Source organism: Hippocampus guttulatus, chromosome 8 (genome assembly GCF_054856545.1).
Source record: "Hippocampus guttulatus isolate MCC_2025c chromosome 8, RoL_Hgut_1.0, whole genome shotgun sequence".
NCBI lineage: Eukaryota > Metazoa > Chordata > Actinopteri > Syngnathiformes > Syngnathidae > Hippocampus > Hippocampus guttulatus.
Window position 1 is genome coordinate 20356521 of NC_141268.1, and position 26183 is coordinate 20382703.

The window sequence follows — 26183 nt, forward strand, 5'->3', positions numbered from 1 at the left end:
TGCAGTGCCGCCTACTGACCTGTAGCAGTTGTATTTGTACTTGTTGTAACTGCCGAGGGACGTCATAGCGCCCAAACAGATAGCGTAGGAGAAGAAGATCTGCGTGCCGGCGTCGATCCACACCTGACAGAAGAGCACATGGACGGAGAAGACGGGGCTGAGTGATGCTAACTCATTGGAACTTACAACATGGCACCTTGTAGCATAATACCAAGGTACAGTAACTAGTAACATAGTGACGAGTGACATACTGTAAGTAGTACAAAAGTAACGAGTGACATGAGGTACTGTACTCTAATATCAGAGTACCATGGTAACTAAGAACATGGCAATATATCAACAATAATAGCCAGTAGCGTGCTAGTGGTAGCATAGTAGCATGGTAACATGCTAGCACGTACCTCTGCGTCCTTCAGGCGGGTGAGGTCGGGGTACAGGTAGAACTTAATGCCCTCGGCGGCCCCGGGCAAGGTGACGCCACGAATCAACAGAACGATGAGCATGACGAACGGGAACGTGGCTGTGATGTACACCACCTGGAGGCAAGGCAACGTCACGCCGGTGTGAAGTCGTCCTCGTGTTGTTGCTTTTTGACTTAGCCGATTTTCCCGATGCTGTTCAGAGGCGACTACCGACCTTCCCAGTGGACTTGACGCCTTTCCAGATGCAGAAGAAGCAGATGACCCAGACCAGCAGTAGACAAAGAGCCAAGTCCCACTTGATGGGGCCGATGTCCTCAATGCCACTGCTCATGTCCAACACTTTGCGTCTGCACCGCGAAGGACAGCAACGATTAACATCTCAACCACAACGGTATTATTTGCCGGACCCTAGCCCGACCCCGAACCCAAACGCTAACCCCGAACTCTTACCCTACCCTGAACACAAGCAAAAATCAGGACCCCAAAGCTAACTCCATGTCTAACTCAAACGCAAACCTTAATTAAACAAACGCTAACGCTAAAACAAGCCCAGCCCTTAACCGAACCCATAAATCCTTAACTATAAACTCACAAACCTAACAATACAATCTTAAAGCCCTAATCGTAACCCCAAATGTGGAGTCTTGCCCTCTGACCGAGCCTTAACCCCAAAACGTGAACCTCAAACCCAACCGTAAATCGGATCCGCAAACCAAGAAACTCAAACCCCAACGCCAAGTCTTTGTTTAACCAAAGCGGCTAACTTAAAACCCTGAACTGAAACGACAAACCCAAACCTGAACTGTAACGTCAACCCACAAACCCGAACCTGAACCCGCTACAGGAATCCACAAATCTTAACCCGGCCTGAATCCTGATCCTAAATCAAAGCCTCACGCCAAACCCGTAAAACTAACCTGGAGCGCTTGAGTCTACTAAGGGCCATTGTGTGCGGTTGCGTACGTACTCCCAGAACTCTGTGACAGGGGAGGTGAAGTTGGAGAAGTTGGAAGGCAACCAGAAGCTTTTGTTCTTGCGGTACGTGTCCTCGATGCAGCGGTCCGTGTTCCAGGGCTGGTTGCACTTGGCCCACGGCAGTTCGGGCTGGAAACACTGAAGGCGCAAAGGCGAAGAAGGCAGAAACTTAAAAACAACACACCGGCGCGGGTGCGTTGCGGAACGTCGCGTCGGAAGACCAAGTTGCCGTAGCGTTTACGGAATCCTCCGGATTTGAAAAGCTGCTGTTCCGTCGTGCGCTGCCATCGCCATATATGGAGGCAATATCACTGGCAACTCGACTGAAACTTAGTCGCTTAGTCCAAATTCGGTCAGTTTCAATTTTCTATTCTCTTGGTCAGTCCTCACGTGGCTCAATTTTAATTTTTTGAAGACACGTCTTTAACCCTTACAGGTACAGCGGTGACTACAGTGGACAGCTTATCGCGTGATCAGGTTAAAGGGCGCATGAAAAAGGGGGCGACGCGCGGTACCTGGAATAAGTAGTAGAGTCCCCAGGCCAAGATGACGATGTAATAGATGTTCAGCAGGGACACGATGACGATGGAGGCGTAGCCGATTCCTGCAAGCGCACAAGGAAAGCAGCATGTTGGGAAGCGGCGTCAACGTAAGGCCCGCCCTCGTCGCACACCGAGCGTAGGCGGTTTCCTTCTCCATACCGTTAGCCCGGGGAGAAGAAGGAAAGACTTTCCTGCGTAGCTCGTTTTGCTTCATGGAGGTATACGGCACGCGCCCGTAAGCTAAGCCCTTGTACGGCTGCCGTGACCTCTCGCTTGCCTTCGGCGCCCTTTGCCACACGTATACGAGCCGAATCAGACCAAGAGCGTGCAGTCACACGTCGGTACGTGGGCGAGGCAGAGTGTGCGGACGCTGAACGCAGGTGCGCAGACGCCCGCGTTATTTTCAAGACTTGTACCAAAACAACCTTGAAGGCCTCGTTAGGAAACGTCCCCCATTTTATCTAGCAGCTGTTTTTCTGCTGACAGTGTATAACCGTGACGCCTCCAACGTGCAGATAGCATTCATAGGTATCAACAAACCCCCCTCCCCCAAAAGTGAATAAAAAATAAAAATAAATGTGACCATTGCAACTTTAAGTATGCTTTGTGTTCCCTTGCAAGACTCCATTTTGCGGCGTCTGACCAGCTGTCCATCCCTCTCCTCCTCACAATAAACTGCCAGATTGTCCTCGCTATTCGATGGCGATCTAAAGACAACGAAACACAACTACAACGCCGCAGACGCGCCGGCTTTTCAAAATCAGAGCAACTGAAGCAATACTCTGATTCTATCACTGGTCACATAAACGTTGGTGTTGATCTGTAAAGGTTGTTAAGTTCTCTGAATCATTAGCGCTACTTTTAAAGTCAGGAGACGTCACTGGCGACAACTCGGCCGCCGGGGAGCGAGCAATTACACCTGCCGAACGTGTCTATGAAGAACGAGTGCGGGACGACTTCGAAAGCCAGAAATCAGAGATGAATGCCATCAGTCCATCTCCAGATTTGATGCTGTCAATACAGAGACTCTTGTTTTAGTCCCATTCTTAATTCTTTCTTTTTAATTTTTTTTTTTTCTAACTGTGTCTCATTCTGAAGTCGTCAAAGTTCTCTCCCCGGACCAAGATAAAGGAAAGCCACCGGACGTGATGGCATTGCCAGATTAATGCTCTAATCAGCTCGTACTGTGCGCTCTACCCGTGCGGCGCGGCCAAAAATATACCTCGCAATGTCTCCTAAACAAAGGAACTACTCGTTGATTTTTAGCCATAAGAAGGCCTCTTATCTCCCTTTAACCATTAACAGCTGCGTTGCGTGTAGCGCGCTCGAGTGTGTGTGTGTGTGTGTGTACACGAGCCAAGGCCCAATGCTCAATAGAACGGCCATCATCAAGGTGTTTTGTGCCATCCGTGCACGTGCGTGTGTGTGTGTGTGTGTGCGTGCGCCAAGGCCGGTTGCCTAAAAGAATGTCCTTCAAGGTCCTTTGTGCTATCTGTGGGCATATGTGTGTATGTGTGTGTGTGCGTGCGTGCGCTTGGGTGTCTTTCTGCACCTATGCTCACACGGTCTGATGCTGATCAAACAAACACACACACACACACACACACACATTGTGGTCCTCCATGATGTCACTGATGTTACGACCTCAGTTGACCTCGCAGGTGTTGGGCAAAAAAAACGTCCTTATGCTGTATTTCTCAGATGAAAGCGAGAGTGATCTGACTTTACATTTGCTTTCATTTTTTGAACCCCCCCCCCCAAAAAAATAGGTCACATTAATCTCACCCCAACACACGAACACCGACCCAGTCCCCGATGCTAACTTTATAAACGAACGCTAAAATAGTTGATTTAAATTCAATTTCAATTTGCAAGACAGGAGATGCCGCTAGCTAGAAGCTAGCCACGTTTGCACTTCAGCGAAACGGACCCTTCCATGTATTGCGGCAGGCCTTGAGAACATTTTCTGGGTGATTCACATTTACGTCAAACTATCGGAACGCCTCATGCCCCGAGAGGCGAATGACGAGGACGCTGCATAGACACATTTCTATCTATCTACACACGACGACGCATATGGGAGAGGTCCCTCTTAGCCAATGGGATGCCAGGAAGGTGCTCGGTAATAGCCAATGGCAGAGCAGCTATAAGTATGTTGCGTTCAGGAAGCTCGGAGGTGCGAGTAGCAGCCCAGACTGTATTTCTACCTTTCGTATCTTGAAATGTCCTTCTTTCTGTCTTGACATGAGGATTGCGAGATTCTGTCCTAGACCTTCGTAAGGAAAAGTCGCCGGACCAGATGGGCGTTCCAGATTATCCTCCGCTCATCTTCCCCTTTGCTGACCCTAGCTTGAACTCGAGAGTAACTTAAAATAAATGCCACACAAAGCCGAAGCAGAATCCTATTTTCCCTAAACGCCTGAGCTCCTTAACCCTAATCAACACTGGCCTCTAACACGAAACACTCGGCTGTAACCTGTCGTTTCATGGCATGTAGTCATAAGAAAAACGTTAGACGATCAAGTAATCCGTTTTTTTTCCAGGTACAGTATTTGATTGGCACATGACAAATTCAGTCATTCGAATGTGGAAAGACATATGTCGTTTCACTTTACAGGGACTTTAATTCAAATGCTAACCCGCAAACGAAAGCCCATGACCAAATCTGAAATAAACTAATCTTGACCTGAAATCTCACCCCTTTCTCCCCCACATGGATGTGGACAAAAATGAATCGAGGACAACATCGGAATTCGACCAGCGTTTGCCCCGCCCACCTCTGTCTTTTTCTCTCACCCTGCCGTTCTGTTTTTCTACCCACTCCATCGCTCTCATGTGTTGCAGCGCTGTTGCCTTGGCAACTTGTGATCCAGGACACTCTGTACATCGTGTCGGTCGTTATTGTGTATTAAGCACGTGTGTGTGTGTGTGTGTGTGCGTGTGTGTGTGTGTGTAGGCTGAAATCAAACGGATAAAACAAGCGATGAAGCGTCGTCCCGCGTGAATATCGCAAGGAGCAATTACAGGCGTCATGAATATTAACGAGATCTAGCCGAGCAGACGTGGGCAACGAATACATTGACCCAATTTCGGAACGGGTGAGGGGGGGGGGGGGGCGACCGTGAGGAAGGAAGAAAAGTGGGAGGAAGATGGCGAGACGGGATGCGGCTCGGCGAGGACCAAATCGGCGTTCTCGCAGGAAGCCGTTTCAAAGTCGAAATCCGGGCCGCGGCGTTGCCCGGCAACAGCGGCGGCTGCTGCCTGATTGGAGGAGAGGACGGCGTGCGTCAGGAGCCGAAATGCGAAAGATGCAGGAAGTGGAACATTAACGGTGTCGCAGAAGGACAGTGGAAGTCAAACAATGACTCGGAACAATAACAAAGCCATCGGTCGCCGGCGGAGGGTGAGCGCTTGATGTCTTTGAGCGTGACGTTGGCGGGACGTGCGTTCATTTGAGCAATTGTGTTGATTTCCAAAAGGGTGAACCGCTTTTTACAAATAGATGAATCGATGGTGAAGAACAGCCGAGCCCACACCAAACCTGAACCCCAAAGCGAGCAAATCCTATTCGAAACAACAACCTGAAAAGCGCACAGAAGCTAACCCTGCCCGCTAACGTCGAATCCACTAACCCTACCCGAGTCCCAATCCTAAAAACAAACCCATGCCCCAACCCGAACCGCAACCCCTGATCCAAACCTGAAACCAAATCCCTTACCCGCCATTTCCTAGCCCCAACCCAAAAACGGAACTCGAGTTTAGCCCCAAATCGCTAACATTAACGCTGACACCAACCCAGACCCTCACCCCTCATGCTAGAACCTGAATCTAACGAGGCTACCTACCTGGACACAAACCCAATCCACTAACTAGAACCCAAACCCCAAAACCAACTTGGCTCTCAATTGAATCCAAACTCGAAACTAGGCTCTCATAACATAAACCCCTCGGTGCAAACACCCTAAGGCTATATTCCTCACCCCAAAACCCCTAACCTAGATCTAAACCCAGTCCAAACCCGAAGCACTTATGCATCATCAACCCACTAATCCTAACCACAACATAAAGTCCCTCACCACGACCGAAACCCGAACCCGAGGCTTTAAATCAAACCCAAAACCTCGCCCTAAAACCTTAAAGTCTAAAACTAACCCTCGCAGAAACTTAACACCCGAACATGATCTCCTCACCCAAACCTTAACCTGGATCCAAACCCAATCCACTAATCCTTCCCCATTTCACAAACGCCAAACATGATCAAAAAAAACCCAAACTTCACCCGAGGCTCAAATTCAAACCCACTTTTGGAGCTCGCTTCCAACCTCAAACCCAAAACCCCAAATCTAAAACAGAAATGCTAACGCTACAGTACCACTACGAACATCGCAACGGCCCCCCCCCCCCCTCGCCTCGTAAATAAAAAGTCACGTTTTCAGCCCTAATATGTCTTCTTGCACTCTCGGAAGATTAAGTCCTCTTGATTCTATTTTGGGCTTTTGAGGACACCGTCCTTGACGGGGAGCTAAAAATGGCCAAAAGGACTCTCAAGCTCTCGCCTCAGAAAAAAATGTGTCCCTATTTGGAGACGTACCCGTAAAGATGGGGCACAGCTTCCCCCAGCAGGTGATGCCCCCCTCCGAGGTGAACTGGCCCAGCGCCACCTCCAAGAAGAAGACCGGGAGACCTCCACCAAACAGAAAGATGAAGTAGGGGATGAGGAAAGCACCTGGAAGAATTGGAAAAGAGCACCGGGGGGGGAGGCTTGAGAAAAGACTTTTGCCGCTTTTGCCTCGGGAGGGGGGGGGGGGGGGGGTTGCTGCCTTACCTCCACCATTCTTATAGCAGAGGTAAGGGAAGCGCCAGACGTTCCCTAAACCGACAAATCCTCCGGCCACCGACAAAACAAAGTCCAGCTTGCTGGCCCACTTCTCTCGCTGGGGGTGTTTGCCCTCGGCCTCGTCTTCGGGTCGGGTTCCGGGACTCTTGCCGGGGGATGGCTTCAGCGTGTCCTTGTGGAAGTCCTTCAGACACTGAAGCTTTTCCTTCTGCGCCATTCTTAACGTACAAATACAAAAACAAACAAAAAAATGATTACAATAAACCCGACACAATGATGAAAAATGAGCTTGATCCACGTCGTCGTCGTCGTAAATTTAGAAGGCCAACGCCAGCGCAACTATTTTTACTTTTGCCTCCCAAAATAGCTTCATAGATGTGTCATAGACAGCATCAATGGTTTTGACAAGATTTAGTTTTTGTGTTTCTGGAAAAATAGCCAAATTAGTCCACAAGTTAAATATAGTAAGTTCTAGGGAGAATGCTTTCAAGACCAAAAAAAAAAAAAGTCTCTCAGTTGCAAAATAAAAGTTGAATCTTTTGGAGGAAAAAAAGTCATAAAATTACAATGATAAGCCGTTTTTTTTTTCAGGGAAAATAAATTGTAAAATTACTAGATGATAGGAATATTTTGTAAACAAATAAAAAAAATCTTGTAACATTATAAAATTGGTTATTTTTTTGTCTTCTTGTTAAATTAGAAACAAGATAAAATGTAGGAAGAAAATGTAATTTTACAAGATTAGGTTTGTTTGTTTGCTTGTTTGGTTGTTTATTGAACATGAAACATATATACAGTAATAATTTGACAGAAAATAAGGTAGATAAAAAATGTTCTAAGAACAAACATCTCAAAATGAAAAAGTAATTTTATTTTCTTTTTACCTTTTTAGTCATACTATGACAATTTTTTAAAAAGTTGTATGCAGCATGTTTTCAAGAAAAAAGTTCCCAAATTAAAAAAAAAAGCAGAATTTAAAAATAGTCAGACTGTGAAAGAATAAAAGCTGTTGGACATTTTTTAGGTCGCCTACACATGTAACAGTATGAGATTGAAGATCTATTTTTTAATTCAAGAAAAAAATGTCAAAATTAGAAAATAATATTTTGGAAAAAGAATTTAAATTGAATGAAAAGAAATGCTTTGATTGGAGATGATTAATTGCTGTCGGCTGTAACCGCTCCCACAGCGGCGCGGCCCTCCCTCCGAGCAACATCGGGCCAAAGCCGCCTTGGCACAGTTACGCGGTGCGCAGGAGTTAGGCCACAAAATACAGCTAGTTACAGTTACCAAATTAAAGTCATGTTCTAGGCAAAAATACATTTGTTGTACTTTTCTTTAAGAGTAACATCACATCAAATGCATTTTTTTCAAAAAAGAATTTGTATTACGATACCAAAAAAGAAATTGCCAACTCCAGGACATGTTAAATGTTTACCAATCTGCTTCACTGATATCTTTCTTGAAAATATGGAATGCTCAAAGTTTCACACTAAAAAGACGTTATACGACGTTATTTTTGCTTTGCTTCCCCGAAATTGAAAAAAAATCTCTTCACAGCGAGCATCAAAGTATTTAGCTTTTTCCAAAGGGCTTTTTATTACACAAGCGTGATGCGATTCTGACATCACATCACTTGCTCTTCATGAAAGGCGGCTACTGCTATGCGTGTAACATCCAATTCTGAAAAGTCTACACACACCCTTCCAGATGTCTTCTACATTCTGTACAACTCGATTGATTTTTTTAAAAATCTTCTCAAGAGGAGAAGAAAATGTAAAAAAACAGAGATAACGCGGTTGCACACGTGTCCGCACCCTAAGATTTGGCGACGTGGCTGTCTTCCGAATGGACAAATCACATTGAAACTCATCTTAACTCCTTCAACTGCCATGTGGACGCCTACATTTGTCTGTTGGAGTCCAAGTGAAAGTCAGGTTCCTAAACCACTGCCGTGACTAACATCTTTAGATGGCAGCAGTGCATCGCTTTGGATTTGACGTCAGCACAACGTTTGAGTAGAAGACCGGGATTGGGTGGTAAATCTCATCTTGTCACGTTGATTATGAGGGAGAAAAAAGTTTATGCACCTCGCAATCAATTTGGATATGTATGGTGTAAATGGAACGTGGTTTGCAGTCGGACGCAGATCGTGTGATTCACGAGATGGAGCGAATGGCAAACGGCATGTAGAAAAGCCATGCGGTGTTTCAGAGTTGCTCACAGCGCGTTTCTTAGTTGTACATCTGTAAATAAATGATTATTCTGCCATAAAAATAATCTCCGTTTTGTTTTGGTAGATTTATAGTTGGGGATGTCAGAAAAGCAAACAACAGTAGTGACAAGGTCACAGTTTTGTCTGCCATAATTTATTCTCACCAAAATTTTCATTTTAGGGAAACCAACCAGCAGACCCAAGCCCAAATTAAATGCGGCTGTTCTAGTAGGCTTTTCTTGGATGTAGTTGTTGGAATGTGTATGACAGGGAGCGTTGAGTGCAGGAGACGAGCTGTTGAAATGGTTTTTAATGGGTCTCGGGTGCCCCGAGTCAAGTTAATGATACACGAGCGTGACCTGCTTCTCGACGGTTAAATTGTAACCGAGCCGTGCGTATGTGCTCAAACAATGGAGGGCCATTATGTCAGCTGCCGCTGGTGGTTGATGACAAGCCACCATGATGGCAAGGGGACGCCAGGAGGAACTTTTGCAAATCCAAAACCACTTTGACTTTCAGGTCGGGGGGGCGGGGGGGGGGGGCGAAAACATTTGTGCTATTTTATCAATACTGGTTAAAAGAAAACTGAAAATATTGAGATTAAAGTAAACAAAGATTATTTTTATTTTGCAGAGTACGTACAATCTCAAAAAGGCAAAAGTGGCATTTTATGAAGGAATCATAAAATTACAAGTTAAGCCTTTTTTTTAAAAAGAAAAGTAGAATATTAATAGATTAAATGGGAAATGGCGATAAAAGATGTATTTCTTTCAAGGAAAATGTCCTAACATTACAACATTAGTCATATTTAACAAAAGATATACGATTACGATCAAAGAGATGAGTTTTTTCTAAAAGAAAATAACCCGTTTGTCTGTTTTAAGATCCTCTAAGCATGATTTTTTATCTACATTATCTACATAATTGTGCATCCATGTATGTACTGTACAGGAATATGTACATATATATTTCATTGTGTATGTAGTACTCTATATTCCATGTTATGATTTTATTATTAATTTATTATAGTTGCACTGAACGACCCCCACACAGCCGTGAGAGCCAGCCGCAGGAAGTGTGTGTGTGTGTGTGTGTATGTGTGTGTTTTAGTGTGTGTCACACACACATACACTAAACTCTTATATAACACACTCCACTATTTTTAAGCATGTTTAGTTCCACCGGGCTGAACGACTACACAATCATCATCATCATCATCATCATCCTCCCTCTTCTTGTTCTCAGTTGTCTTTTGTGATTCCAACTTTGATGACGTGTGATGTGAGCATTGCCATGAGCGAGATGCTGATTTTAAGGTGGCCTAATGACCATCACCAATAAGGATGAACAATATCGTGCTCCCGCGGCCATATTGATGATTTTTAAGCAATCGTTATTTCTGTTTGTGTAAGTTATAACTTTTTTTTTTTTTTTTTTAACAACTGTACTTCTGCAAGTCTGGAAAAAAATTAAAGCATGCATTCGGTTGGAGTACCGCCTTGTGCCACAACATGGCAGTGGCAGCACTGAGCTCAATTGGAAGACGTGTAGCATAATTAACTCATTCACTGCTGTGGATGTTTCTATTGCTCAAAGAACATTTCAAATTTTCAATGGTCAGCGATACGGGCGTCTCGACTAGCCTGTCTGTGAAACTCAGGTCAGCTAAACAACTCTACCAGCTGAAAGCTCCCTGTAGATGGTGCCCTTGCATTGCTTTACATTTAAAATCAGCACATCTTTTGAGTAGAAGATCCAGATTAGGCAATCAATCTTGCTTTGCCACGTCAATTGTTTATTTTTAATCTTGTACTCCACAATGACTCCATATTAAAAAAAAAAAAAATTCTAAAACTAATAAAAACGCAACTAAAACAGAGCACTTAAAAAAATAAACTACACAAATGAAAATGAATTTGAACAAACTAAAGTCAAAACAAAAGCAAACATTCTTAATAAATAAATAAATAAAAATCCTAAACTGTTGGCTCCTAGCTGTGTGTGGACCTGCATGGAGTCCAGGACAAGCCCGCGCTGTAAATCACATTAGTTCCGTGTGCTTGTAACAAGCGTGTTGCTTGCTCAGGTATCGCAGCTGCCACACATGCACATACGCACGCACACACACGCGCGGACACTTTTGCGTGCTTCATGGTTACAAAAGCTGACATTTCATAATGGAAAGCGGCAGGCATCAAAACCAATCGCGGTCTGCACACAGGAAGGAGGGAAGTGAAGAAGGAAGGAAGGAAAGATGAAATGGTGTACAATATTATAAGATCAAAGTATTTTTTCCCAAGAAAATAAATGGTAAAATCAAAAGACTAAATAATATTTTGTCTTTTTTTTCAAATTCTAATCTATTAGATTAAAAATGTGCTTTTTCCAAATAACAGTTTAATATTTAACAAGTTATATTTCTCCTGTTTTTTTAAAATAACATATCAGGCTAAAAATGTGTAAAAAGATTGGTTCTATTTACTGAAAACAATTTTGGCCAGATGACAGGAGTCATACTTTTTGCTAATCTTGTCTACAAGAACAACCATGTACTTAATTTTTGATATTGATATTTTTAATGTGAAAAAAGTCTGAAGGCCCCGATTTCCTCCAGACAGGGCAAAAGTGGGCAGAAAAATACAATGAAAATAGTAGAGGCCCCAAAATTGAGCCCTGTGGAGCACCATACAACAGTGGGGCAGAGCACGACTCCAACCAAGGTTAACAAAAATTCTGTCTGCCGAACAGGAACAAAATCACTCAAGAGCGCTACCACTGATGCCCACCCGGTGCTGCAGACGCTGTATTGAATGCTGCAGTCTGATCCATCAGAACAAGGCACACATAGTCTCCAGTGTCATCAGTCAGGAGGGTGTCACTTTCAAATGTTGGGGGACCACACTAGAAGATAGACTGGACTGGTTGATATTGGCCAAAATTGATTTACCTACACTTGGGAGATGGAAAGGAAAGGAGAGGAGTATTGAAAAGGGGGTCTGGGGTGATGGCTTTTCACCATAGAACAATAGTAATGGGAACAAAAGTCCAAATACATTAAAAATACTTTGAAGAGATGTAATTGGAAGTGTCAGTGGAAGAGGCAAAACCCACAGTCCTCTGCAAACTGGCCAATTGGATAACAAGATGCTGAAAATGCTTGTTGAGCAATAAGTTGATTTCAAGCTTTAAACATCGATGTTGTAGGTTAAAAGTGGTAAGAGCTGGTACTCCGTACTGCTGCGTACCGGCTCATTTACAGCTATGAATATAATGCAGTCATATAGACACAACAACTTTCAGTGCATTGCAGTATTAGTCACTTTTGGCACAAAACATATTACTGTCTGTCTACACATGTTGCTCCATCATTTGTGTTCCAACATTCATCAATTCAACTGGAGGTGCCCAAGTGCAGACCTGAGAGCCCTTATCCAGCCAGTTTTAGATGTCTCCCTCCTTCTCCACTTGATCCAGATAAGCATGCATTTACGTAAGTATATATAACAGGTGATTCAAATGATCAGCCGTGTTGGAGGAGGGAAATATCTAAAACTGGCTGAATATAGCCTCTAGCGGAAAGGACATGCACACCCCTGACTTTAAGGGTTACAACACCACAATTATAGATGCTATTCTTAAGCCTGTTTATGGCATTTAACATCTCATGTTAGCATCATGGCAGCGGACATTCAGTGATGTGATTTGTTAGAAATATACATAGTGTGGGTAGAGAGCGAGAGAGAGCGAGAAGGGGGGGGGGGACTTGGAAACGATAGATAAGACTGAGAATGAGACAAAAATCAAAAAAGTGAGATACTCTGAGACTGAAAGAGCGACAATGAGACGAGAGAGAGCGTGCGTGCGGGGGGTGGTCTGTGCGCCCCCGACTTCAGCCCGCTCTATGGGGAGGGGGCGCAAAAAAAACTGAAGACAAAGAGGGTTCGTGGGAATTTATAAAATGAATGAATGAATTTAAAAAGTGAAGACAAAGAACCCCGCCTGGGAATATTATTTTTTAAAGTACATTAAAAAAGGTGAAGACAAAGATCGCGTGGGAACGTTCTAAAAAAAATTAAACAAGAATCACCATGAGAGAAGACAATTGGATTGGATTTCCAATGACATCTCTTGATTTAACATGAACGCAAGAGCGCATTCAATGCCGACCTCCCAAAAAATGAAACAAGACGCTCAAATGAAGACAACCGGCGCGCGCTGCTTCAATGTCACCCCCGACATAAAGAAAAAAAACTATAATGTCAAATGACTGGACCACCAAAACGGTGATGCGTTCAATGCCACACCACCAAAACTAAACACGAGAACATCAACGGAACAGAAAGCCGGCGCGTGTTGCATTCACTGTCACGGCACAAAAAAAGGGACCCAAACCAAAAGAAACAGCTGAAGGAGAAAGGATGAATATGCTTACCTGATGCCTATGTGCGATTTCTAAATGCTATTTTGGGGGTATTCTTTTTTCTATTATTTTGTAGAGCTAAACAAAGCCAAAGAAAAAGTCCCTCTTTGTCCTCTAATGTCGAGACTGAGACGTGAGTGTCTACCAAAAAACAGGTCCTCCTTATAAGCTTCTCTCCGTGAACTTTGTCTCCTCCGGTTTGGGGGGGCCGGAGTGATACCATCGCGAGTGGAAAATCACCGGGCCTCCCTCCCCTCCTCCACCTTCCTCCCGCCATCCTCCTCCTCCTCCTTCTCTCCCTCACCGAGCAACAGGAGAGGGGCGACGCGTTCGTGGTTTTGCGGAATCCCGATCGTTCGCGCGACACGCTCGTGTTTAATGGCACGAAGTTGTGATTTACGAGGTGCCACTGAACGCTCCATTCAGGAGCCGAGATGCTGCCGCTGCATCACCGCCAAGGTAGCAGGTGCACTGAGACAAAAAAAGGGATAAAAATGCTCTCAATGACCACGAATATTTAACAAAATTATATTCTTAGCCATTTACGTATACAAATGTGATGGCTGACTATAAAAATGTACAAAAGGCAACTTTGCCTTCAGAGTACAATTTAATTTCGCTAACGTGAGATATTTGCCAAGCAATGTTGTGGTTTCCCACGAAAATGAAAATGTAATTAATATCATTATTTAGTCACAAAATTGCAATAAATACATGTCATGACAACACATGTCATGGTACCCATTTATTGCACATGACAAAGTGTAACAATATATTGCACAACAATATATAATAGCTGTAACATACAGTACAGGTACATAAAAAATAATTAAGATTAATTAAAATTAAATTAAAAAAGATACAAAATATAACAAAGTTAGGACTATTTGCTACAAAAAGAAATTCAAATTCAAAGTAATCAAATTATATTACTTTAATGTTTAATTACCTGTCTTACTGGATTTTTTTGGACACCTCTAGATAGCACTCTCCGTTATACACTGGCCATTTGTTTAAACCATCTAGGAGTCAAAACAACTGGTCTATGAAGCAAATTTGAAGCTTCGTTTTCCCATCACTAGTTTGCAACAAAAACAACTACAACAATAAACAAGGACATGCTTTGTGCAAGCAAACATCAAATGATAAAAGCCAGAGAAACACACTACATAACTACATCTTCCACATATATTCACTTTTTGAATGAAAGAATTCCAATTTCACTTTTGACATTACCCTGAATGAGTGTCTATTGTCTTAAAATATGCTTTAACTTTTTTGAAACGACATCTGTTAATAAACAAATTTCATGACCCATATTCAGTGTTCTTGACTTTGTACAGGTTGGCGCAGTATTTGCTTCCACATTCATTGCTTAGCCAAACGATCAAAGTGCCGCATCTGAAGCGGCAACATGGAGTACGCTGGAGACTAGAAATAAGCCCCGCTGGTCGCGTCTCAAGATCGACCCATTTACCACTGTAATTCATAACATTTCCTTTGCATAAGAACCTCCCAAATAGCGGCTCGCAACTTGGCTCATACCTCAGGTGTTCATTGGGTGTTTTTGCGTTATTTTGCATTTGACAATGCGACGCAAGTTCACTTGGCAAGGGAAGACAATTTTAGTTGCACATCAAATTGCACATTTAGTACATAAAATCATGTACAATACAATTCAATGTGCTTTACGGAAAACATGAAATGCATTGGACAAAGAGCAACAAAATATTAAGACATACCAAAAATCACATTAAATCCTCTAAAATAAGTGCATCTCAGAATATTGCAGTAAACAATGTTTTTTTCCCGCCCTCATTGAAATGACGTGACATTTTGAGCAGACCTCAGGTATTCTGGGAGGTTGTTCCACAGGTGAGGAGCATAGCAAAATATAACCCGCTTCAAACTTTGTTTCGTTTTGGTTCTGTGGACAAACAATAGACCTGTCCCTCGTCTGGTTGCAAGTCCACTTTGCAAGTATCTTGATCCAAGACCATCAGCAAGATTTAAAGTCTATTGTTTAACTCACATCAAACAAGTGTAGTGACATTCCAGTGTAGTTGATTTTACTTTACCTGTCTTTATGGTGACCTCTCAACGTGCCGATAGATGTTGGATGATGTGCCAGCGGTTCTGGAAGCAGTGCCACAACCAATTTTCACGTTGCTTGGTGTTCCGCTTACTTTTCCCTCGGCAAATTAACTCATTATCTTTTTGGAAAAGAAACGTCACTGACGAGTGAGGCGGTGACGTTTTTTTTTTCTTCTTCTTTCTAACTTTTGGGTGCGAAGCGTCTCGAATCATCTTCATCTCGTCTCGGCGTGCAGGGGGCGTGGCACTCCAGACGTCACCGGAAAGGCTGCGCAGCACCTGCCTTCCGCCTTTCCCTCTGATCACAGTAGTACTGGTTCTGGTCTAAACCGGTCTTGGTCAAAAATCCCGAGTTCCATGAGGTTGACAAGACTGTCAAAAAATGCCTTCGATTACGAGAGGTGACCGAGGCTGTGTCCAAATTTATAGGCAAGGTCCTCGGAGGCCGCGTGTTCGGTCGCCTGACGTCATTCCGGCGCGACTCCACCGCACGTGTCTAAATTCACCTGTCCGAATTCGCCACGGTTTACACGGTGCGCAGTCTACACGGGGAGCAGCTGTACATCAAGCAAGAATGGGAATTTTCAAAAAAAATCCACCATAAAAAGTATCAACAATTAGTTGTTGTCACAACAACAATTAGTGTCGTCAGTTTCCAAACATGAATGTTGTCAAAAAGAAAACGGTGACGTAACACAGTGGTAAACATACTTTGGAGCTGTACTGTTGTAGCTATAAAATTCTAAGTTTATGATTATTTGCTAAATAACAATAAAGATGATCTGTTTGAACATGAAATATCTTATCTTTGTGGTGTATTCAATTAAGTAGAGGAGAGGTGTCAAACTTATTTTTTGTCATGGGCCACTTCGGAGTTACGGCTTCCCTCGGAGCGCCAGTGCAAAATCTCAATGTTATTTATTACCCATGACAATTTGACATTTCGGTATAGATTTCAGCAAGAATCATGAAAGTCGACACATGATTTGCTCCCGTGGGCCACGTAAAATGATGTGGAGGCCCGGACCTGGCCCCCGGGCCTAGACTTTGACACCATTGAAGTAGAGGTTGAACATGATAGGTTGCAAATCACCATATTCTGTTTTCATTTACGTTAAACACAACATCCCACCGTCACACCGTCATCAGAATTGGCTTCGTGTATATAACACACACACACACACACAGATAGTCATAGATCGATAGATAGATGTCTTCATTTGCACATTTGGTGTATTGGAGTTATGCAAAAGTGATTCAAAGTAATCCTAGTACATTACTTTCACAAAATGGTACTTGGATTACTTTACTAACTACATTTTATAACAGGTAACTAGAAACGGTATCATAACACAATTTGAACATAAAACTCCTGAACCCGTCAGAAAAACAAATACCAAAACAGCCCAGTGTCATCTGTGCTGTATGTTACACATACGTCCAGCACATTTGACAATAAAGTTGTATTCAATTCAATTTGGCTAATCCGCACACTACCTATGCAACAAAAATCAGCCAATGCAACAAATTCAACAATTCTGTACTAACAGAACAAAAATCAGCCAAGGCAACAAATTCAACAATTCTGTACTAACAGATGCAAAACAAACTTCCAAGAATTCCAATGAGGCACGCCAGGAAAGCACACACTGCAAAACAAGCGGAGAAACGCTGCCCGGAACCACGTACTCTCCAACGTACTACAGTAGCTCATCTGGGGCCTATCCCAGCTGTCTTCGGGCATGTTTTTGGAATGTGGGAGGAAACCGAAGTACCCGGAGAAATCCCACGCAGATACGGGGAGAACATAAACACTCCACGCAGTCAGGCGGGAGCCGGATTTGAACTCTGCACCTCTGCACTGTGAGGTGGACGTGCTAACCAGTCGACCGCCGTGCCGCCCACCAGTTTGTTATTCATTTATATGACATCATTTATATTAAGACACCCCCCACAGATGGTAACCAACAAAATACCGACACGGTCTAAAACACTTTCGCATGTAAAAAAAAAAAAAGCTTAATGTGGTTTAATGTTAAAAAATTAGGCCTAAGGTGTCCCCCGCCTACTGCCCGAAGACAGCTGGGATAGGCTCCAGCACCCCCCGCGACCCTAGTGAGGATCAAGCGGTTCGGAAAATGGATGGATGGATGGACTTTGGATGTTACAGACATTCAGTGTTTTTCTCATATTCGTGCGATCATATGAATATTTTTCAGATATTGATGTGGGCATAGGTAGAGATGTGCACATGAATGTCAGTGATGATTGATCGGCATTTTCTAAGTAGAGATGTGCATGTGGGTTTGGATAACAATTGGTCATAGTTTTCTGACACTAAGCCACGGTGAAGGTTTTTATTTATTTATTTTACAGTGACGCATTTTGGACGGTGCCCATAAAATGACAGCTTCGGGAGCTTGAATAGTTTTAGAATTCTGGTCATGTTAATAAGGTGCAATGAGCAAAGTGTCACTCATTTCCCTAAGATGCTCAACCCTCCATGCAGCTCATCAACATAACCATCCACCTGTTGCAAAACAAACATTTCTACCACAAAAACGCACACACAGGCACACACCCACACACTTTTTTTTCCTTTCAGGAAGAAGACAAACCCGCCAACAGTTTATCTGGTGTCCTTGATTGACCTTGAGCAGCGACTTCTGTTGTTTTTAAAACGCCGCTTTGCACACGCCCGGCACGGCACACATACAAAACAAACCGATGCAAAGTCAGCTTTGACGGAGCGTGTTTGTTGGTCCATGCAGCAAGACGGATACATTCAGAAGGCTTCACAGGTAAAGAAACCACAACAAAGAAGAGAAACGCTGAAAACCGGCAAAGACTGAACTGTGTCGTTCTTTCTCCATTGTAGAGATCTAGAGTTTTTAATTCACCGTTTCAAATTTGCGGATTTGGGGCAAAAAAATGGCACAATGTGACATACTTTGGGCTCGCCCCTCCCGTACTACATGAAATCCTTTTATCGCATCGGCGTTTATCTGGCACACTAGCAATGCGCAATTAGCTAGCTAGCTATGCCTGCTTCCACCACATTAAATTCAACAAAACATATGAACTAGATAAAAAAATATCAATAAACGCAAGAATAAATAAATCTATAATAAATACATGAAGATTTTTTAGAATATGAATTTTACCACGGAGCAGGTGTCCCACCATTTGAAATCCCTGTCTGGGTTGGGTGAGTCCTGCCAGAGATTAGCGCCTGTCAAGTGCCTGCCCACCCGGGATTATATCATAGTCCAGATTATGGTCCTCTTCCTGCTCAACAGCAGCGACTGACACAGCACACGTTGCCGCCGTCATCCTCATTATCATCACAGTTGCCGTGGAAACAGTCTCTGGATGTGTCGCCATGGCCGAGGCGATGCTATCCAGTGCATTGTGGGAGGGACGGATGGACGGAGGGACACACCATTTGTCTGGCCTGCAGACTAAAACATTCCTTTAAAATAAAATAAATGGAAAGGATGAATATGTCATAACAAATTAAAAGTAAACCAATAAAATACACATTAATAGCATCTACAAGAAAGGAATTATAGAATAAATGTAATTTAAAAATCTCTAAGACGACAAATACATTCATTTAATAATATAGAAAAAAAGAAAAATAACTATTTCATAAATCTAAAAGTAAAAGCTAACCCAAAAAATCGAACCAAAGAAGAAAAAACCCAACAAATCATAGAATAAATCAAAGCAAAAATTTTGAACATGGAAAAAAAAAAACAAAGATGCAAATAAAAGAAACCTCCCAAGATACAACGTGACACTTTTCGCCACAAAGTGACCTAAAGAACGAATAGGCATTTCTTTCAGCAGCGAAAAAAAGAAATCCACCGTTTCCCATTGTTTAGTCAGCGGCAGTCGAAGATGGGTTGGTTTCACCCAAAACAAAACAAAACCCCCCCCCCCACCACTTTCTGACCAAACATCCACAGCAGTGAGCGAGTTAAAAATTGGCGATATAGCGGGAGAACAAAGAACGAACCACAAAATTGCAGAGTTTCACTGTAAACAGGATTTTAAAGTTGTCAGCAGGGACAAATGTTTTATAGCTTTGAAAAAAAATAAGGGGAGCAAATACATTTTAAGTGACTTTGCAATTGATCAAGTGATGCACGACATGACTGGTAACGTAAGAGTGGAGCGATGCTGGAGGAGGACGTGGAAGGGGGGAGGGGGGCAGAGGGAGGAGTAGTGTGGACAACAAAAGCTTCCATTGTGGTCTGGGCCATGAGACGGGGGTGTCGGGGTCAGTTGGGGGCCTCGCGGATTTAGCCGTCAAGCCGATCGGCATCTCCACAACGAAGCGTTATCCCGCTCCGATGAGCCGTCGCTTCCACTACTCAGACGGCAAACCTCCAATAAGTCACCTCTCGTTTTCTGCTTTGTTTTTGTTGTTTGTTTGTTTTTTGTTGGTTTTTTTGGAGGGGCAGGAAGGTCTAAGCTGCTCAAAGGATCAACACATTCTCCAAGAAGGAATTCGATCTTGGAGAAACAAACTCCCCCTGAGACCAAAGTATCAGGCACAACCAATCGCATCAATATCAGTGCTCCCAGAGCCTTCCGTGTTAATTCTTTTAAGACTCCCCCGAACATGGTCATCCACAAACTCTCGATTCTTTATGCTGAACCCCAACCGAAATCCACACAACAGTCATTAATCCAAATGCTTCTAACTCGAATAATATAAGAGATAAGATAAGATAAGAAAAACCTTTATTAGTCTCGCAATGGAGAAATTCCCGATTCACAGCAGCAAAGTTATGAAAGGAAGAAGTAGAACAACAAAATATAGGAGCTGCTGGAAAGGCAGCCACTCACGCGGCGCCATTTTGAAGTCAAAATAACAAAAATAACACAACACACCACATAGGACACAGACAGTCGTGCAATCTTCACCACTTTTCTGTCTGAAGCAGTTAGAGATGAAAGAGGAGAGGATCAAAGTGTCCTTTCACCAGTGGATCAGAGACGTCATGCTGAAAATGTGCACACGTCTGCTACGAGCTAAGTTTTGAAAGCAAACACGAAGCTGTAGCGTCCATTGACGAAAAAGAGATTGGCTCACATCTCCTGTCCCATGTAAATCCACTTCAATTCCAAGCCGCGACTCCCAGTTCCACATCCGCATCGGCGCTCCGCGCTAAGGCTCCTTTCTTCTCATCGTCGGCTCCTCAAGCCTTACATCCATCCAGCCGCAGACCGTTCAACAGCACCGATCTCTCCGCTGAACAAAGCGGGGCTGTGAAAAATGCTGCCCATTACAGGCGCAAGACACAAGCGCCCCGGGACAGTCCAGCAACGACAGTCAAATGGCGCCGACATTCCTCCCAGGCAAAAACAGTGCTGGTATACCCATGCTGCCGAGAAGGCGCAACCACCAAGCACAGAGTCTCCTCCTTGATGAATGTCATGGCCAAAAAATGCTGAAAAAAGTCCACATCAGGTCCACACGACGTAACAACAAACACAAAGTGACAAAACAAACCAAAAAACAACAAAAAAAGCAAGGCTCATGAGAGCACTTGCCGACGGCTGCCTACTCGGGCGCCATTTTGACTTCAAATATCAAGCCCAGCCCTTAACTCAAACCCAAATAGTAATTCACCACTAACCCCAACCTACGGTAAACACTGGACTCCCAACACGAGCCCCTACCCGACCCACTCACCATGACCCAAATAGCTACACTAACTTACAAAAATAAATAAATAACTAGCCCAAAACTCAAACATTAACCCCAAAATGGACCACAAATGGACCGCAAAACCTACCACTAATCAGAACCCTACTTCAAACATGAACCCCCAACAAAACACCGAAGACGGAACCCAAGCCACTAGCCTAACTAACCCCCAAACTAGCCACCAATATTAAAGCCTAGACACGAACGCAGCAACATTAGCCAACCGAGTACGTAAACCCAACCAAAATCCGCGGCCCATCAATTTTGTGTTCCTTGATGATGCCATTTTGTTTCCTCGCCTCCATTCTTCTTCTTCTTCTTCTCCTACTCTTTGTCGTGCAAAACAAGCGATCGCAGATCCCTTTGCTAATTGAAGGCGGCAACCTAAGCTTGCGGTCACGAGGCGTTCACGGGGCGCAAGAAAAGCCCAACGAATGCTGTCCCCCACCCCACCAGCACGACATGCACATCAGGTGGCTACTTTGTTCCATGACTCAACTCGTGAATGATATCCATTATTTTTTTCATCTAATAACAATATAACACTTTGGTGTGGACATGACATACTGTAGCCTTGCAGTTGTTCTGCGGTTCGGGGGGGGGGGGGGGGGGGGTTGTTGGCGGGTGTGTGCATAGATGGACAAAGGGACATTTTCTCTTTTCGCTTCATACATCCTGTAATCACGGCCAGATTATCGGAGCTGCGCTCTTGTCTGTACTTCTATGATTACATTGCGCACTAAATCCCACCCGGCTGACAGAACCGGGCCTTATGTAATCGCGCAGAAGCGCTCCCACTTTGTCTCGCTAACACCTCTGGATGCGAGCGGTTGTGTCGTCAAATCGAATGGGAAGACAGTGAGTCAGTTCGTTAGTTATTTCGAAAATTAGTCAGTCGGGTGAGTCAGTCCGAGTCGGGTTCGTTGGAAATGCTTCAGTCATCAATTGTTCAGTAGGTCAGCCAGTAAATTGGATTATGAATTGGTTTGTTAGTCAGTCGGTCGCACAGGCGGACGGTAACTTGGTTGGCTGGTGGGTCAACCAGACCATTACTTTGGCGGTTGTTGAGTTGGTCGGTCAGACGCTGACGCTTGCGGTCGATTGCTCGGCGGCTCACTAAATTTAACGGACATTGGTTTACTTGGTTGTTTGGCTTGTTAGGTGGTATGTAGATCACTCAACCAGTTAGTTATCTAGCTAGGGTATCTTGCAGTTGGCCTCCATGTTTTTGTTTCGATAAAACCCCCATTTGGAGTGGAGGAAAAGTTGATTTGTACGCTGTTAGTGCGTCAAAGTCATCGACAGGAGCATAAAACGACTTTTCAGCAACTTTATGATCCGAGGGAGACACAAAGAACGCAGCGGTAAAGTCTGACAGCTGACGGCTATGTCAACACTCTTGAGTGCAAATGTGCCAATCCACTTTTGGGTGCAGACATGCCAATCCACTTTTAGGTGCAAACATGCCAATCGCGCAAACATGCGGCGGAGTGTAATAATCGGACGACACCCCGAGGACGTCATGTCCTCAAGAAGTAAACCACAAAAAAACTAAACAAAACATGATAACATTGTCACCACTTTCAACATTGTTAAGTGTTACGCTTCACAGCCAGATAGCCCGACAGAGAGCAACAACAGAGTCTTTGCATATCATGAACTGGTCAACTTCCTTTCATTTCAGACACTTTATGGCATCTTGACGGTTGGCCAACATTTTTTATTGCCCAAAAAAAGCAGGTCATGTGATAAAGCTAAGCAACTGTTCACTCCAGTCAAGGACGCCCTTATCGCTTTCTACCTCCCTGGCCTCTTCGTGTGGCGCTTCCGTGGGCCGTCTCAGTTAGTTAGTATACCATTGCACTTATTAGGTAGTTGGTTAGTTAAGGGGGTGGTTGGATGATCAGTTAGGTGGTTAATAAATTGTGCTGGTCAGTTTGTTTGTCAGTCAGTAGGTCAGTCGTGAAAATTGTTGGTCGTATGTGTGTGTGTGTGTGTCACACCACTAGCCGACACATTCCAAATATTGAGGACCACGGTGACCTCCAAAGGTCACGATTCCTTGTTGCGCCGGTCTGCCTGGCAACAAGCACGGCGGGACATCCAAGTTCCGCACGACAGGGTCAGGACGGAGGGGCATGTTAATGAGTTGGGGGGCTTCGCTAATGAGTTGAGACCAGCGGTGAGACGTTCACATTTTTACAAAGATCAAGCAACTCACCTTCCATCTACGCATCAATAGTAGCGCAACAACTCTTGATATAAATGCGAAAAATCACACGACTTTTGCCAAAATGACCTGACATACCCACGTAATCAACAACAACAACAAAATTAGGTGCAAGTCAAAAATCGAATTCAAGACGGAAAAACAACACAGTCGTACCTCAAATTGAAAGTTTTGATGACGACTTTCAACACATGTACCACGAACGTCAAAATGCCCTCACATGATCTTTAAATCTACAATTCTTTTTTTTGCAGAACCGATAACCAAGCATGAAATAGAAATGATAGCAAAGCACACGGCTCACATCTCAAAGTAAATGCTTCCCAGATACAGTACGTAACTATGTTGTCAACATGTCCTCATATGACAAAATAACCAACAAAAAAAAGTAAATATATTTTTTTGCTCGACCGGGAAACAACAAAAATCACTTCTCAGCAAACCACATCCAGCCTGACGTCAAATTAAAAGTCTGGATGAGAGCCTTTCATATCTGTGACGATATTGTCGCAACATCCGCAAATGATGTACAAACTCATTTTTATTTTGCAGGTTGCGGAGTGCGGTCGGCATCTGCCAGACGGGGCGCTTGCTAAACCGACGAGAGCAGAGCATGCTGGGAAAGTGAGCCGGCAATAACAACAAAAGGAGAAAGTGGAGGAGGCCCGCTTGGGTTACGTCTGCATCTGCGCATCGCGCCAATCGCCCGGCTGTCAATTCTCGGACATCTCGCAACATTCCTCGCTGCCGCACCCCTGCCGAGCACGCCATATTGCATGTTATTTGCTTAAACGTCACAGGAGGGTTACGACCACAAAGAGTGCAGCGGGGAAGGCGCGTCCCACCGTGAGCCGAAACAGAAACGGAGACTGCGGATTCCCAAACTGGTGCGCCGGATTGTAAGGGTGATGTCTTACAATAATTATGTGTGAAACTTTTGAGCAATATATGATGGATATGTGAGCTACGAAGCGCTAAATAAAAAGAAGATAACTGAGATTTTAGTTCTATTACACTCAGTTGCTATCTTTTTTTAAATTATTCACAATGTTTTATCTGATTCAGAGTAATTAAAAGATGAATCAATGATTGGAAAAATCGCAAGTTTCATTCCAAGTTTGAACTCTTAACTCATTTTATGCATTTGAAACATAAAATTACTGTCTTACTGTCCGAAGACAGCTGGGATTGGCTCCATGGCGCTCGCGACCCTCGGAAGGATTAGCGGTTGTGGTCATGGGTGGATGTTACAATGCTGGTTAATACATCAAAGCACAACATCCCAATGAAGCAACGGCTAACCAAAGGAGCAACACACTTTTGTTTTCTGACTTTGACACTGGGGTATTGAGACTCGCACAAAGAAAACAAACGGTGTGTGTGTGTGGCACGATCAACAACAACAAAAACAACACACTGATGGCTCTGCATGGTGCCGAGAATTTAGCCTCGCTAGTGTGAGTGAGGACAAAGCATTAGCATTAGCGCTATTGCTGAGGGGGGGCTTCAAACTTAGCAGCCAGAACACACATTTGGCAAAGATGCGTGTGCTGGCAAAAGCAGCGGGATGAATTCTAAAGTTTTTCAGCAATCTGATGATCTGTGCATATAGTGCCACATGCTTCGGAGCCAGAGCACCCAAAATTCACGTTCGCTACTCGTTTACCGGTTAAACAGCGAGTCCTGAATCAACTCGAATGGGTTACTAATTGTACTTTGGCTGAAAAACATGTCCTAGTCCAAAGAATGAAAAAATCTTTTTGATCATAATGGGAAATAGAGTGCGCATAAACATTTTTATCTACACCACGTTGTCCAAAGCCTTTAATCAAACCTCATATTCCCTTTTTTTGTTTATCACAGACCAGAGTGTACATTGACGCATTAACGCAGCAAAGATGATCCTTTTTAGTTCTTCGTCTTTAACCTTCCTATTTAATAATTTTGTCAGTGATATCACTCAAACAATAAAAGTGTACCTAGAAAGAAATCAAGTTTATGTGCGGAGTGACAGCTGGCATACAATGCGAATGCGTGAATAGAGACGAGGTCGAGGTGGAAGACAGGCAGCTAAGGCGTGGTTGTGGACGACGCATGCGTTTATGAGCTCTCGTTCAAGGACATATTGCCGCCTTTACTTTGCTTTATTCCCTGTGCCATCGCCTCGTTGTCGCCTGGTAGCGCGTGGGCCAACCTGAGCTACTGATGCCTATTCCCAACACCACGCCATCCCACTCAAATAGACTTTTAGGACTGCCCCACAACAACCCTGCTACCGTAGCAGCCGACCTACCGAACCTTGTCCTGACTTTCCATTTTACTTTGGCAGCTATCTACTGCACATCATCTTTCTTCCTACCCAGCTAATGTGGCTACCTACTCTATTTCACATCTTACTATATACTAGGTTCACTGTAGCTACGTACAAGAGGGAAGGTATCACCCCCTAATGGTCTAAGCCCAACACTACAGCATATCCGGCTCATCTTTAGGGGTGTTCACACGGCAAGATTTGGTCCGGTGCTACGCCGGGGCTGCCCCAGTAGAGCGTTCACACGTGCAAATTAGCTCCGGCGTAGCCCCGGAAAAGAGCTTACACCGGACCAAATTTGATCCGCCTCAGGGAGGTGGTTTAAAAATTTGCTCTGGAGCAAATGCTCATTTGCGAAGCAGCACCGATGTAAATTTGCACGTGTGAACGCAACTGGGTTAAATTTGCTCCAGAG

At 44.0% G+C, this 26183-nt stretch overlaps 1 protein-coding gene across 2 annotated transcripts in view; it reads right to left on the reverse strand.

Moving 5' to 3' along the window:
* Positions 1–21625, reverse strand: part of LOC147201756 (sodium- and chloride-dependent taurine transporter-like) — a 29348-nt gene extending 7723 nt beyond the window's left edge. Inside the window, exons 1-8 of one of the 2 annotated variants that reach the window (XM_086117582.1) lie at positions 18670–21625; positions 6765–6994; positions 6531–6665; positions 1913–2001; positions 1390–1535; positions 637–769; positions 402–536; positions 20–123 (exon numbers count right to left, since the gene is read on the reverse strand). In XM_086117582.1, the coding sequence (XP_085973708.1) occupies positions 20–123; positions 402–536; positions 637–769; positions 1390–1535; positions 1913–2001; positions 6531–6665; positions 6765–6993 (971 nt within the window). In that variant the 5' untranslated portion in view covers position 6994; positions 18670–21625. Of the gene's footprint in view, positions 1–19; positions 124–401; positions 537–636; positions 770–1389; positions 1536–1912; positions 2002–6530; positions 6666–6764; positions 6995–13423; positions 13654–18669 lie in introns of those variants that run through there. The other variant, XM_086117581.1, reaches the window with a different exon arrangement.
* Between the last annotated feature and the right edge of the window lie 4558 nt (positions 21626–26183).